The following is a 15,288-nucleotide window of genomic DNA, read 5'->3' as shown; positions in this document are numbered from 1 at the left end:
GACCCCCGCACTCCAGCAGGAGGAAAACGGCGTGGTGCCAAGAGGAGGCGAGAGTAGAGGAACGTCGCCCCGTGACCTCACCAGACGGCGGTCAGGGGGAGAAGGAAGTCCCGAGCCGCGGCGAGTGACCTGACGGGCCCCAACTCGCCCGGCCGAGATGCAAAACGCTGCTGGCGCGGAAAAATACAACAGAGGGTGCTGACAGCACTCTGAGCAATACTGCCATAGGCAGATATCGTTACACTTTCCTGACGCGCAGCTATAACTTGCAAGTGCATGGCACCGCCAACAGCCCCCATGGCGGGAAGCACAAAGACAATAGCCCAATATCCTCACAGCAGAGGCGTACAAGCTGCAGTAATGCACACACTACTACGCACCTGCAGAGAGTGGAGTGGTGACTCCTGAAAGTGCGTAGGCGCATGTAAAACACAGCGGGCGACCCGCACAAAATGCACGCCTTGGCATCATCACGCCGCTGGCAGCACAGGCCTCCGGCCAGCGAGCCAACAGGCAGCCGAGTCATCGTGACCCGCTGCCGCGCCCGTCACGTGATGAACAAGGAAAACGCGCCCGTCTTATTCTACTTATCATCCTACCCATGCAAATAAAATATAAAATAACTTGTCGCGAATCTAAACCGCGACAAGTTCCTAAGTTACCCTTTTCGAAGCAAATAATGAGCAGAGCTCTATTTGCTCTATTCTCTATTTGCGTGGCAAACAAATAAACATTATTATTAATTATATTAATAATAATGGTACATAGCTATAATCATGGTACATAGCAGCTGGTGGTACATAGCAGCTGGTGGTACATAGCAGCCAACGGTACATAGAGGCCTGTTACGGTGAAGGAAGGAGTAATGGCCTGGGGTGTGTGTGTGTGTCTGGCCGTCAGGGTGGCGGAAGGAGTAATGGCCTGTGGGGATAAGGCTGGCAGCGGTGAGGTGACGGCGGCGTGGCATGAACGAGCTGGCACCTGTGATGACCTTAAAGCCCTGGAGGAGTGCCAGGCCAGGGTAGAGTCCCTTGATAGAGAGAGAACCAACATTGGCGGCCCTGTGTATAAAGCTGCTGGGTGCTTTTAGTGGCCCATCGAACACTGCGAGGTATTAAAAACATAAGTTTACCTATTTTGGAAGCGGATTTGGCTGCTTTTTAATGTGGCAATTCCTTGCAGCCTTGCCTTTGGCTGTAGCAACAGGCCACAGAGGGGATACAAAATTTATGAATTTCCTGCAAGCCCGCTGAGAAGATAGAGTTGTGCAAACTTTTTTTTTTCGTCTTGGGAGGAAACCCTCTCATTGGTCAGGTTTGTGCCAGATATGCAGTGTGTGAGTCTTGCTGTCATAACTGCCCTCCTGTTGTCCTGATATGGAAATCATTGTGAGAGAGACACAGCTACAAGGACTGGAGCAACCCTTCGCCTCAGGCCCAGACATCCAAGCTGGTGAGGGGAGCTGTACGTCGCCCTTATGACCAAAATTATTGGATTTGATCTCCCCCTCAGGGCTCTAGCTGTTATAACAGACTCACAATGGATACTTCAGTCTCATTGGCTGGACGTGTTACAAAATTTTAGATGAACAGAAGGTAGCTTTTGGGTGTGCCTTACCTGCATTGGTAAAACTCTAGAATCACACCCAACCCACTCTAATGACTAACACTATTTTTTTTAATTGTATTTGCTAAGCATCACTCTGATAACTCTTCATTATTATTACTCATTTCTGAAATTTTAAAATGCTGGGAAATATTACTATTTCAGCGGTGATAGGTTACTATTTGGTCATGTGATAGTCTTCAGCGAGAAACTCCTCTAGGTTGGGCTATAAATCTATCTTTATTTAATATCCTAATGTATAAGGTTGCACAGCCTTCATTTCTATGGGTACCAATGTCACTATAATGTACTGAAGACATTTTCCTATAATATTTTCTAAGCCTATTTTGATCCTCAAGCAAAATGAAACATGTTTATATGTCCTTAGAATTTTACTGTATTATCTTTTACTCAACAATAAGTATTTCAATTGAATTAAATTCAATGTTATTGTGTTGGAAGTGGCCTCAAGTACACACAGAGGACGTGTGGTCACCCATCTTGTCCACCTTCATGCAGCTCAGCCACCTTGTCTTAGTGTGTTGGCCAAGAATATCAAAGAATGAACCCAGAACCTCCTCCTCTCCTGCCTCCCTCACTCTCTTGCCTTGTGTTTTATTATTATTCTGTCTTGTCATTCTCTCTTTGGTTTCTTTCTTGCCTATTTATTTTTGCATCCTTCCTCTGTTCCTTTTATTTTTACCACAGAACCTCCACAGCTCACCTCTCCCTGCACTTACAGCACACCTTGGCCTGCACCTCGTCCCTCCCTGCAGGTGCATGGTGCCCAACGGGACGCTGCACCTCACCTGGGTCAAAGCCCGGAGCAGACTGACGAGGGCATCCACCAGTGCCTCCCTGGGTGTGGGCACCTTCATCTCCACCCGCGCCAGGCTCAGCATTGTTGGTGAGTGCCACGGCTGTCATCCCTCGCAGTGCCTCTTGACGGGCAGTAGTCAGGCAGTCTTGTGTAGGATTTGGTAAGACTGTCTTTGGCTCAGTGACTGTTTCTGAGGATGCACATGTTGGTTCATACTCTGTAGAGCAAGGAGAGAAAACCACCTCCTTCCACCTTGTCCTGATTCCTGGGAAGGTCTGCAGCTGTGACATGAGCACACTAACAAAATATTACCTACCTACTGGGGTGATTTGGTGTGTGTGTGTGTGTGTGTGTGTGTGTGTGTGTGTGTGTGTGTGTGTGTAATTCACCTCTTGGTCTGCTGCGCGTTTCTCTCGAGACAGCCAGCCGTTCCCCTGTGGAAGAGCACAGAGCTCATAGTACTGATCTTTGGGCAGGACTGAAACGACTCACACACAACACACCGCCACAGCGAGGTCACAACTCCTTGCCTGATGTCGCGTACCTACTCACTGCTAGGTGAACAGGGGCTACACGTGAAAGAAGATAAACCCAACTTATCTTCACCCGGCCTGGGAATCGAGCCCCGGTCCTTCTGGTTGTGAACCAGACGCTCTATCCACTGAGCTACCGGGCCGTTTGTGTATGTGTGTGTGTGTGTGTGTGTGTGTGTGTGTGTGTGTGTGTGTGTGTGTGTGTGTGTGTGTAATTCACCATGGTCTCATCACACAATAGACTCAAGATTGTCCGTCACTATCTTCCCCGAGAGGGCATGAAGCTCATGAGTGACGGATCTCCGCATACAGTTTAGTCCCCCCCCCCCTGGGGAGGAAGGGCACAGCCCCTGTTAATACCTGATACCCATTCAGTGGTGGGTGTAGAGGTGACTCGGGTTAATGGAGGCTGCCCATGGTCCCCACTCTGGCCAGGACTTGGCCCTGGAGAGAACCCTGGAGCTGGTCAGCCAGTCTGTGGGCAGTGCTGAGCCTTACTCCCCCAGCCTCGTGGCTCAAGAGGCAGGAAATGGAGAATTCTGGACTAGTTTCATATACATTAAAAAGTGGTTATGTTTCTAAGTATTTCTGTAGTATCTTGTACAGGGAAGGTGTCCTTAGTTTTCAAGGCATTACAATAAAACAAAAGCTCAGCTGTTTGCCTTGCAAGGAAGAATGGTTTTGCTGCATGTGATGAACTTGTAAATATTCCCATGAGGAATGTATGGCATGACAAACAGCACTGAATAATTCCCTGCCAAGACTCATGCTTGGTTTCTCTCCTCACAGGAAGAGGATGGTAAAGACACCTTGTGCATGTTAATACTCTCTCATACATGTGCCAAGGCCTAACACTGTGTGGCCAACACTCTCAGCAGTGTCTTGTGATGTATGTTGTTCATTTTGTATCTTGTTCTTTGTAGCTGTGTGAACTGCATTAAAGTGAGTATTTATGCTCATTTTCATGACAAGAAAGTGTTTGTTATGTTGCTGGCTGCCACAGGCTCTATACAATCATGAGATGTTCATCATTCCACAGGAATATTTTATTGGCTTTACATTTTTTACATTATAGTTTGCTGGAATGTTCTCTTCCCTGCCTGGTGCTCAGCCTTCATCATTTCACAGGCTGACTGATTGAGGGAAGTAAGTGGGTACTGAATTCGATACTGTTTGCTGATGACACAGTGCTTATTGCAGAAAATGAAAGTGACCTACAAAATTTGGTCAGTGTTTTTGATAATGTCTGTAACAGGAGAAAGCTGAAAGTAAATGTCAACAAAAGTAAAGTGATGGTTTGTGAGAAGTGAGGCTGTAGATTTTGTATGTCCATATAGAGTGGGAATTGAATGTTTTATCTATTTTTTTTTTTTTTACAACAAAGGAAACAGCTCAAGGGCACAACAAAAGGAAACAATAATAAAAAAAAGCCCGCTCCTCGCTGCTCCTAAAAAAAGAATCAAAAGAGGTGGCCGAAAGAGACGTCAATTTCGGGAGGAGAGGTGTCCTGATACCCTTCTCTTGAAAGAGTTCAACTCGTAGGCAGGAGGAAATACAGATGAAGGAAGATTGTTCCAGAGTTTACCAGCGTGAGGGATGAAAGAGTGAAGATGCTGGTTAACTCATGCATAAGGGGTTTGGACAGTATAAGGATGAGCATGAGTAGAAAGTCGTGTGCAGCGGGGCCGTGGGAGGGGGGGAGGCATGCAGTTAGCAAGTTCAGAAGAGCAGTCAGCGTGAAAATATCGATAGAAGATAGAAAGAGAGGCAACATCGCGACGGAATTTAACCCGTGGGCTTCGGCTATGGGAAAGCCGAGAAGTGGCTGAGAAACGGCACCATTACACTGCATTTTGAGACTAAGAAAAGAGCATGGAACGTACATCAGAGTACTCCTCTCATAACCATGAACCCGTTAAAAATATTTATTTATACTCAAACTCCATTCTTGTTGGGTGGTGTTTGTTACAAAATAAACAGTCTCGTGACACATGGCATCTAGCCGAGAGTTGCTTGTTGTCTACTTTAGATAATTTGACAAGTGATTACTGTATGGATAGCTAAATCAGTCTGCCATGACATTACAGCACCACCTATGACAAATAAGCCCACCTCAAGAACCATCACCCACCACAATGACCAAGGGCATGCATGGTGGGTTGCTCTATGCCGCCACCGCCTACAATTAGCTCGAATTAGGTGTCTTGAGCCGAGCCCCATACGGGGTCCACCGTTTCGGCGGACTGACTCGCAAGAGCCCAAAAATGGGTCCACCGAAGCTGCCGAGTTAAGAGGTAGAAGACTATCAGTAGGAGGAGGATAGCTGATGAGACGAAGAGCCTTAGACTCCACTCTGTCCAGAAGAGCTGTGTGAGTGGAGCCCCCCCACACGTGAGATGCATACTCCATACGAGGGCGGACAAGGCCTCTGTATATGGATAGCAACTGCGCGGGGGAGAAGAACTGGCAGAGACGATACAGAACGCCCAACCTCGAGGAAGCTGATTTAGCGAGAGAGGAGATGTGAAGTTTCCAGTTGAGATTTTGAGTTAAGGATAGACTGAGGATGTTTGGTGTTGAAGAAGGTGACAGCTGAGTGTTGTCGAAGAATAGGGGATAGGTGTTTGGAAGATTGTGTCGAGTTGATAGGTGGAGAAATAGAGTTTTTGAGGCACTGAAGGATACAAGGTTCCTTCTGCCTCAATCGGAAATGATAGCAAGGTCTGAGGTTAATTATTCTGCAGCCTTCAGTCTGGAGTCGTGTACTTCCTGTTGTGATGGTCTTCTATTGAAAGAAGTTGAATAATGCAGAGTGGATTCGTCGGCGTATGAGTGGACAGGACAGTTTGTTATGGAAAGAAGATCATTGATGAACAACAGGAAGAGAGTGGGTGATAGGACAGAGCCCTGTGGAACGCCACTGTTGACAGGTTTAGGGGAAGAACAGTGACCGTCTGCCACCGCAGAGATAGAACGGCCGAAAAGGAAACTGGAGATAAAGGAACAGAGAGAGGGATAGAATCCGAAAGAGGGCAGTTTAGAAAGCAAAGAATAGTGCCAGACTCAATCGAAGGCTTTCGACATGTCTAGCGCAACAGAGAAAGTTTCACCGAAACTGCTAAGAGAGGATGACCAAGAGTCAGTTAAGAGAGCAAGAAGATCGCCAGTAGAACGCCCCTTGCGGAACCCATACTGGCGATCAGATAGAAGGACTGTAATGAAGGTTTGGGCAGAACCATTCGACTGCCCCAGCCTGCCTCCTGTCTTGCAGGAGTTTCATTTGTCTTCATCACTTGTGCCGGGCCACCTACAGCACAGTGGGCTGGGACAGACAGGTTTTGTTCAGTCCACATCTCAGCGGTAATGTTCTTGTATATATATATATATATATATATATATATATATATATATATATATATATATATATATATATATATATATATATATATATATATATATATATATATATATATATATATAAATATATATATATATATATATATATATATATATATATATATATATATATATATATATATATATATATATATATATATATATATATATATATATATATATATATAAACAATACATACATCAACATATGTAACTGCACCTAATAGGCTATTAATAAATCTTTCAAATGTTTCAAATATATATATATATATATATATATATATATATATATATATATATATATATATATATATATATATATATATATATATATATATATATATATATATATATACAAAGATCATATGAAGCATGACTAAATGCATCTTTTATGAAATAGCATATACATATTTATTCTTTTTTTTTCATATGAAGTTTCTCTGTTTCGTCTTGGACATTAGAAGTGGCAACAGACAGTATTAAAAAATATTACGTAGTTTTCGTATTTCTTTATGAGTGTGAATGTTTCAGTTTGGTGTCAGTGTTGGGCAATGCTCTATGTGTGCATCCCCACACACACAGCCTCGCTCTCTCCCCCACCACTGCCAGAGTTTGATGAGCAGCCTCAGGATGTGATGGTCATGGAGGGGGAGCGCACTGGGTTCCCGTGTGCCCTGGACACAATGCCGGCGCCCTCCATCAAGGGGTTCAGGAACAGTCACTCGCTGGAGCCAGACTCACGAATGACACGCCTTCCATCTGGTGGGTGTCTTCAGGGAGAGGGAAGGGCTGAGAGGAAAGGTTCAGGCAGACTGTTCTGCCCTGACCCATGGAAAATAGCTTTAAGGAAGAAATTGACGATTAACTTAGGGCATTTTCAATCATTCATTAGTGTTCATCATAGTGTGAGTCATGCTGTGTGACCTGAGCTTATCACATACTTAAGATACTTGTAGCTCCAGCATTGAAGTTGCTTGCCTCTCCAGGTGCCTTAGAAATAGAGAACGTAGCCATGCCGGGGAGTACTGCTGCCAAGCCAACAAGAGCAAGGTGTCCCAGCAAGCCACACTCACAGTCAAGGAAGCCTACGTGCTCACTGCTCAGCCAAAGTCCACGATAGGCAAGGTGGGGGACAAGATCACCCTGGACTGTGCGGCCAACGGCTACCCGGAGCCAGCCGTGGTGTGGCTCAAGGACGGCGCCACCATCCACATGGCGTAAGGACCTGCAAAGCGTTCTGTTGATGATGAAAGGGAATTTGGGAGATGACTGAGAGGGCCATTTTGATGTGTCTTGAGAGCTTGGATAACAGTGACTGAGGGAGAGGTTTCAGAATCAAATAAATATATACCCATTCCTTTTATTTTTAGTTTGTGTGTGTGTGTTGCAGTTATTGCTGTATATAAGGTAAGTGTTGCAGCAGGCTTATTGTAATGGACTGCTTTTGTTGGTATTGTTTTTCCCTCGAGCTGCATCCTCTACTGTGAAAAAAAAGTGACAAACAGCAATTAAATACAAAACTCACTTGCTTACCGTACCTTTCTGTCTTTCCTCAGGGACCTGGACACACTGTTCTGCGGCACCACCAGCAGCAGCCTGCACATCCATGGCCTGCAGGAGGAGGGCGAGGGGACGTACAGGTGCCGGGCGGAGAACAGGGACCTGGACACACTGTTCTGCGGCACCACCACCAGCAGCCTGCACATCCATGGCCTGCAGGAGGAGGACGAGGGGACGTACAGGTGCCGGGCGGAAAACAGGGACCTGGACATACTGTTCTGCGGCACCACCAGCAGCAGCCTGCACATCCATGGCCTGCAGGAGGAGGACGAGGGGACGTACAGGTGCCGGGCGGAGAACAGGGACCTGGACACACTGTTCTGCGGCACCACCACCAGCAGCCTGCACATCCATGGCCTGCAGGAGGAGGCCGAGGGGACGTACAGGTGCCGGGCAGAGAACAGGGAGGATTCGCTCAACGCCGTGGCCCACATACAGGTCCAAGGTGAGACAAGACTATGACATATATATTTTTTTACAGCAATGAAAGAGTTCAAAGGCAAAACAACGAAAACAATAAAGCACTGCTCCTATAAAGAAAAACATGAGAGGTCAATATCAGGTGTAGAGGTCATAGGCAGGAGGAAATACAGACACATGATGGCTGTTCCAGAGTTTACCAGTGAAAGGGATGAAAGAATGAAGTTGCTGGTTAACTCTTGTGCTGTGTGTGTATAAAGTTTGGCATGGTAAAAATCTTAGTGTTTGTGAATTATCATATGTTTGTCTCCATTACTAGTATTGAAAATGGTATAAGAAAGACTATTCATATCCTTGTGGTTTGAGTATATAAAGTTTGGCATTGTGAAAGGCTAGCATTTGTCAGTTATCGTTAATTAGGTTAGATGTTTGTCTCAGTACTAAGGTGTTTTCAGTCATATAACAAAGACTGTGCATATTTTTTGTGTGTGATTTGTGTGGATAAATTTTGCCATAGTGAAAAATCTTAAGTGTTTGTCAGTTATCATTAAGTTCCTCTCAGTTACTAGGGTGGTGAAAATGTTGAAAATGGAATAACAAAGACTAGGAATATTTTTGTGGTTTGAGTATAAAGTTTGGCATAGTAAAAATCTTAGTGTTCTTCAGTCATCATGTTTCTCTCAGTTGCTAAAGCTTGAAAATTGTGTGACAGTTGCTCCGAGGTTTCTGAGGCAGCCGGCCAACGCTCTCGCCTATGAGAAGGAGAACGTGGAGCTGGAGTGCAGCGTGTACGGCCAGCCAGAGCCCTCGCTCCACTGGCTCAAGAACGGCGAGCTGCTGGTGGAGACGGAATACTTTCAGGTCAGACGGACTTTTGTGATGGTGTGGACATCTATCACTTACAGGTTAAAAAGGGCAGAGATATGTAGATTCATAAGATAGATAGATTGATGGATACATACATACATGCATACATACATACATACATACATGCATACATACATGCATACATATATACATACATACATACATACATACATAAGGGGAAAGGAATGTAAGGCTCTAAATCAGTGGTTCTTAACCTGGGGGGTGCACCCCTCTAGGGGGGGACACAAGGCCTAGGGGAAAACTAGGAATTTCTCTCATTATATTTGTTATTCTCTTAACAAGAGCGTGGGCTAATATTGAGAAGTTTATGAACAAATGCAGACGTATCGCCATTACTTTAGTTGCCTATAGTCTACTTTAGGCTTGCCATTTTCTTTAACATCTGGGAGGAAATTTTACTGCTAGATGCAAGGGGGCGTGGAGGGAAGGACCACTTCCTAAAGGGGGCGGGGTAGTAAAAAGGTTAAGAACCACTGCTCTAAATGGATGTGTAAGGTATATAATACATTGGAATCCATAAGGTTAAATGTAGAAGGTTCTAAAAAGATAAGTAAAGGAAAAGGGATCTAAGGTTCTAAATAGATACATAAGGGATATAAGGCTCTATATAAGGGGAGAGAAATATAAGGCTGTCAATAGCTACACAAAACACAGCTGTGTTGTGTTAGGTGTGTGTAATGCCAAGCCTCCCTGCAGAGTGTGAGCGGCAACAACCTGCAGATCCTTGGCCTGGTGCGCCAGGAGGACTCCGGGATGTACCAGTGTGTGGCGCACAGCTCCGCCGGGGACGCCCAGCTGTGTGTCCTTGAGTCAAGTAAGCAGCGGTGCCGTGCGGGGCAGACACTGTTCACACTGTAGCCCTTTGTTTGCATTCATGAGTACTGATGTATTGTTGTCTGCATTGGACACAGGCAGTGACTAGTCCAGATAATTCCAGATTGCTAATAAGCCCAGACGCAAACATTTACAAGGTTACTGAATGTATTCCAATGTTTCTGGCGGGCAGCTGCAGCCGCTGCTGCAGACGCTGCAGTTTTAAAAAGTGTACATTACCCAAGTTATTGATGTTGATGCATGTGATTTTCTTAGCATGGCGCTACAGTGTTAAAAAGTAAACATTACCCAAGTTATTGATGTTGATGCATGTGATTTTCTTAGCACGGTGCTGCAGTGTTAAAAAGTGTACATTACCCAAGTTATTGATGTTGATGCATGTGATTTTCTTAGCATGGCGCTGCAGTGTTAAAAAAGTTTACATTACCCAAGTTATTGATGTTGATGCATGTGATTTTCTTAGCATGGCTGTAAGCATAACCCTTTGTTGTGTTTATTATTCCTTGAAGACTGAATAAAATGCATAGATTACACTGTGGGCAAAGCACACGTCTCCAGTAATGTGTTCATATTTGATTGTCCTGAAGTCTGGAAATATCAAAGCCGGTGCTGAGTGTTACTGACTCACTAAAATGTGATTTACCTGAGAATGACTATTTTGTTGTGGTATTTTGATAATAAGTTGTCTGGGCTCACCTCCAGGAAGGAGCAGCATGCCCCCACCCACGCACAAGGCAGGTCACAGACACAGTAAGTGGGGCAGCTCAGGCACACCACTACTACTACTACTCCTTGTTTTCAATACTTAGAATGTCTGTTAATTGTTGACGCAGCTTGTTTACAGCATTTGCCTTCTCTTGGTGTGGGCCTTGACAGTCACTGTGTCTACTAGTCTTTATGCTGTTCACAACAATCACTCCTGGGATACTCAGTCATCTACAAGCAGGAAGGATCACTCATGTCAGAACCAAAGGACACAACCTTGGAATATTTATTGCATAAAGAAATTCAACACAATACTACTACTGTTAAGATGTATTTAGCAAATACAGAGTTATCCAACTGCCATTCCAGTGATTATGAATAAATAATAACATTTTAGCGAGTACATATACAACATTTCATCAAAAGTAAGTAATTTACACATCACTTTCCTCCCTTCACTGCAGAGAACGCGTCCAGAACGTGAGTGCAGCTCCTCCAGCAAGGGACTGGATGAATACAAGACCCAGATCAGGGACCTAAGTCCCGGGAGTAACTACATGGTCCGGCGGCCTGGTGGGCGCCTCCACACACGAGGTGCGGGTGTTCACCAAGCCGGACCTGGACCTGCCCTCCGCCCCAGAGTCTGAAAGTTGTCCCCACCTCACCCACCAATCTGGAGGTCACTTGGCCGCCGCCCGTACTGGCCAAAACGCCCATCACGGGATACACCATGTTCTATACGCAGGTGTGGACGGCCTTATAGAACTGTGTGCTAAATGTGGAGTCCCTGTTGCCTAACAAAAGTCTCCCCATATCCTTGTGTGTCATTAGTGACCTTACTTGGAGTACAGGGTGACCATAACCGTGTGTTTGTACAAGTGCCAGTGTGTATCTTAACCATTGTCTCCCTTGTAATTTTCTCCTCAGGTTGGGTCAGCAGAAGAACACGAGGTAAAGGTCACTGGTACGTCATGTGACCTCCAAGGCCTGGACCAGTTCACAGAGGACAGCGTGTGGCTCACCGCCGTCAACAGTAATGGTGGGGGAGACGCCACCCCGGAGGTCACTGCCAGAACCTTCTCAGACGTGCCCTCAAAGGAGCCTTAGAATGTGAGTGTTCAGGCTGCCAGCTCATGGGTGAGTTGTGGAAGGCTTCCAAGGCAAAGATACATTTTAAAACTCATTTTTAAATAGCTTTCTGCTTTGTTTGTTTCCTTCACATCATCTCTACAAGTTGCACATTCATTGTTTCAGTATTTTTAACCCTTGCACATTCATTATATTTCATTATATTTGACCCGTCCCCTGCGATTGGCACGGATTTGGCCTTCACTGGTAGCCTGAAAACATTTACTCCCGTGTCATTCCCTGGCTCTGTGGTGGATAGAGGAGTGTATCCCACGTGGCATTGGTGTGCTGGATATCCCCTCCCAAGCTGAAGTACTTTACATTTTTCTCCACTGCATTGTAGCAGCCAGTTTTTGTTCCATTCCTGTAGCTTGGTGAGGTCTTCTGGTAGGAAATCCACAGTCAGGGGGTTAAGTTGAAGCATTCACGGCCTCACACAATGTTCAAACTTTTTAAGATTGATTTTTATAATTTATCGTATAACTTTTTTCCCTCACACGGCCTTTCCCTTCAGAGCCTCATCATCTGCTGGGAGCCTCCGCTGGCCGAGCACCAGAATGGGATCATCACCAGCTGCAAGATCCGCTACAAGGAGCTCGGCGAGTCAGGTTCCTCCAAGACCAACGCCACAGACGGAAACAGACGACTCTTTGCCCTGACAGACCTCAAGAAAAGCACCACATACTCCATAAAGGTTTAACCCGTCTGCTGCGATTGGCACAGACTTCACATTCACTGGTAGCCTGATAACATACAGTCCCTGGTCTTTCTCTGCCTCTGTGGTGGACAGTGGAGTCTTTCACATGTGGTATTGGTGTGCTGGATATCCCTTCACTGGTAGCCTGATAACATACAGTCCCTGGTCTTTCTCTGCCTCTGTGGTGGATAGTGGAGTGTTTCACATGTGGTATTGGTGTGCTGGATATCCCTTCACTGGTAGCCTGATAACATACAGTCCCTGGTCTTTCTCTGCCTCTGTGGTGGATAGTGGAGTGTTTCCCATGTGGTATTGGTGTGGTGGATATCCCTTCACTGGTAGCCTGATAACATACAGTCCCTGGTCTTTCTCTGCCTCTGTGGTGGATAGTGTAGTGTTTCCCATGTGGTATTGGTGTGCTGGATATCCCTTCACTGGTAGCCTGATAACATACAGTCCCTGGTCTTTCTCTGTCTCTGTGGTGGATAGTGGAGTGTTTCCCATGTGGTATTGGTGTGCAGGATATCCCTTCACTGGTAGCCTGATAACATACAGTCCCTGGTTTTTCTCTGCCTCTGCGGTGGATAGTGGAGTGTTTCCCATGTGGTATTGGTGTGCTGGATATCCCTTCACTGGTAGCCTGGTAACATACACTCCCAGGTCTTTCTCTGCCTCTGTGGTGGATAGTGGAGTGTTTCCCATGTGGTATTGGTGTGCTGGATATCCCTTCACTGGTAGCCTGGTAACATACACTCCCAGGTCTTTCTCTGCCTCTGTGGTGGATAGTGGAGTGTTTCCCATGTGGTATTGGTGTGCTGGATATACCTTCACTGGTAGCCTGGTAACATACACTCCCAGGTCTTTCTCTGCCTCTGTGGTGGATAGTGGAATGTTTCCCATGTGGTATTGGTGTGCTGGATATTCCTTCACTGGTAGCCAGATAACATACAGTCCCTGGTCTTTCTCTGCCTCTGTGGTGGATAGTGGAGTGTTTCCCATGTGGTATTGGTGTGCTGGATATCCCCTCCCAAGGTGCAGGACTTACATTTTCTTCATTGAATTGTAGACACAGATACTTTTTGGTCTCGCTGTTCATTTCCCATTTCCTTCTGGTTCTCCTCCTCCTCCTGTAACCCTCTCTTTCCTGTCCCTACTGTTCATGTTCTATTTTTTCCTCTTTCTGTTCCAATTTTCCTGTTCCTGTGTCGCCGCCCTGCCAAATATTCTCCCGTCATTCCTTCTCCTTTTGCTTCTCCTCATTTCTGGTCTGCCCCTTCCTTCCTCTCCTCCTATACTTTACATCTCCATTCTCCTTTTCCATCTCTCAAGTTTCCTTCCCTTATCCCATTCTGCTCCTCCTCTATGATTTTGATGTCGATGGAACTTAGATTTATTCATTTCATTTATCTCTCTCTCAGGGGAAGACTTACTCACAGTTATCCTTTTTACTTCATTTATTTATTTATTGATACATTTTATTGTTCTCCTGATCTCCCTCACACACACTCTACTAACAGGGAGCATATGCCAAGGGTGGTGTTGGTTCAGAGAGGGAGAGAGTAAAGGGGAAGGGTCTTACATATGTGTCTGGGGGGCATGTGTCTGTGGGGTTTGTAAACATACTGTGGGAGACATCCTGTGAGCTGTGGAGAGAGAGAGAGAGAGAGAGAGAGAGAGAGAGAGAGAGAGAGAGAGAGAGAGAGAGAGAGAGAGAGAGAGAGAGAGAGAGAAAGAAAGAAAGAGAGAGAGAGAGAGAGAGAGAGAGAGAGAGAGAGAGAGAGAGAGAGAGAGAGAGAGAGAGAGAGAGAGAGAGAGAGAGAGAGAGAGAGAGAGAGAGAGAGAGAGAGAGAGCACTAAGTAAAGGCAACCCACATACATGCAAAACATCAACTTGGGTTATTACTAGAGTGAACCCATTCAAGCGAGTCCTGCACGTGCTTTCCTGCCCTCTGGTCTGCCACTCAGTCCCAGCACTTCCTGTCATGTGTTACCCGTAGATAACACATGAGAGGAAGGGACAGGACTGTGTAGCAGGGGAAGAAAGGACCTGCAGAAGCCTACCCCACAACACACTTACTAAAATGGTTTCACTCTACCACTACTAATAGTATTACTGCCATTTCTGCTGCTGCTGTTACTACTACTTATACTACTACTGTTATTTATGCTACTACTACTACCACTATAACAGCTTCTTCTACTACCATGACCATATATATACAAGTAATTCATCTCTTTTCAGGTGCATAAAAAGACATATGGCTCTGTAAGTGAAAATAAAAGATCTCTGATAGTTTGCAGTAATTGTTAGTAGCCTTACTTCTTGAGGAGACTTTGTTTGGGAATGTTGAAGGCCATGAGGAGAGAACAGGCAGTGTGTGCAAATGTGACCGAAGGGAGGAATGGATGGAATGGAACTGACCCAAGAGCTGGTTGCCTCGTCTTTCCTCTCCTCAGTACAGTACATAAATAGTTCCTTAATATAACCAACTGCTTTGCCTGCCTACTCAAACAGAGAGAAGCCAATGAAGGCAAGCTCTTTCCTCATGTCAGGCGGTGGAGTCATCAGTCAGCTCCACCATGCTCGAGTCCGTAGGTTTCCTCTTCCACAGCAAGGACCTGAAAAGTTGGTCATCTCATCACGAGTTGGAAAATACATAAAACACATAAAACTGCATAGATTCTACATAAAGGAAAGAACA

General features: G+C 45.5%; 1 protein-coding gene across 3 annotated transcripts; it reads left to right on the top strand.

The window, feature by feature from the left end:
* The first annotated feature begins 2,352 nt into the window (after window positions 1-2,352).
* LOC126992412 (neogenin-like) lies at window positions 2,353-11,892 on the top strand. Of its 3 annotated transcripts, XR_007746542.1 has the most exons (8): window positions 2,353-2,512; window positions 6,964-7,116; window positions 7,341-7,571; window positions 7,911-8,359; window positions 9,047-9,195; window positions 9,919-10,036; window positions 11,226-11,506; window positions 11,689-11,892. XR_007746542.1 is itself a non-coding variant. In XM_050851152.1 (7 exons), exons 3-7 carry the CDS (start codon window positions 7,567-7,569, stop codon window positions 11,243-11,245), a joined length of 741 nt encoding a protein of 246 aa, XP_050707109.1. In that variant the 5' UTR covers window positions 2,353-2,512; window positions 6,964-7,116; window positions 7,341-7,566; the 3' UTR covers window positions 11,246-11,606. The 3 variants fall into 3 exon arrangements, 2 of the variants coding, with proteins under 2 accessions (XP_050707109.1, XP_050707108.1); XM_050851152.1 differs by lacking the exon at window positions 11,689-11,892 and having other exon boundaries at window positions 11,226-11,606; XM_050851151.1 differs by lacking the exons at window positions 11,226-11,506; window positions 11,689-11,892 and having other exon boundaries at window positions 9,919-10,175.
* Window positions 11,893-15,288: the final 3,396 nt, after the last annotated feature.

The sequence above is a fragment of the Eriocheir sinensis genome, unplaced genomic scaffold (genome assembly GCF_024679095.1).
Source record: "Eriocheir sinensis breed Jianghai 21 unplaced genomic scaffold, ASM2467909v1 Scaffold455, whole genome shotgun sequence".
In the NCBI taxonomy this organism is placed as follows: Eukaryota; Metazoa; Arthropoda; class Malacostraca; order Decapoda; family Varunidae; genus Eriocheir; species Eriocheir sinensis.
Note: the sequence above shows the minus strand (reverse complement) of the source record. Positions and strands in the feature narration are given on the sequence as shown.

What these genes read in the sequence shown, in the direction of transcription:
- LOC126992412 (XM_050851151.1), top strand. An exon ending in GGCCCACATACAGGTCCAAG is followed by an intron (nt 8,360 to 9,046) that starts GTGAGACAAGAC and finishes ATTGTGTGACAG; the next exon opens with TTGCTCCGAGGTTTCTGAGG. An exon ending in TGGAGACGGAATACTTTCAG is followed by an intron (nt 9,196 to 9,918) that starts GTCAGACGGACT and finishes GCCTCCCTGCAG; the next exon opens with AGTGTGAGCGGCAACAACCT.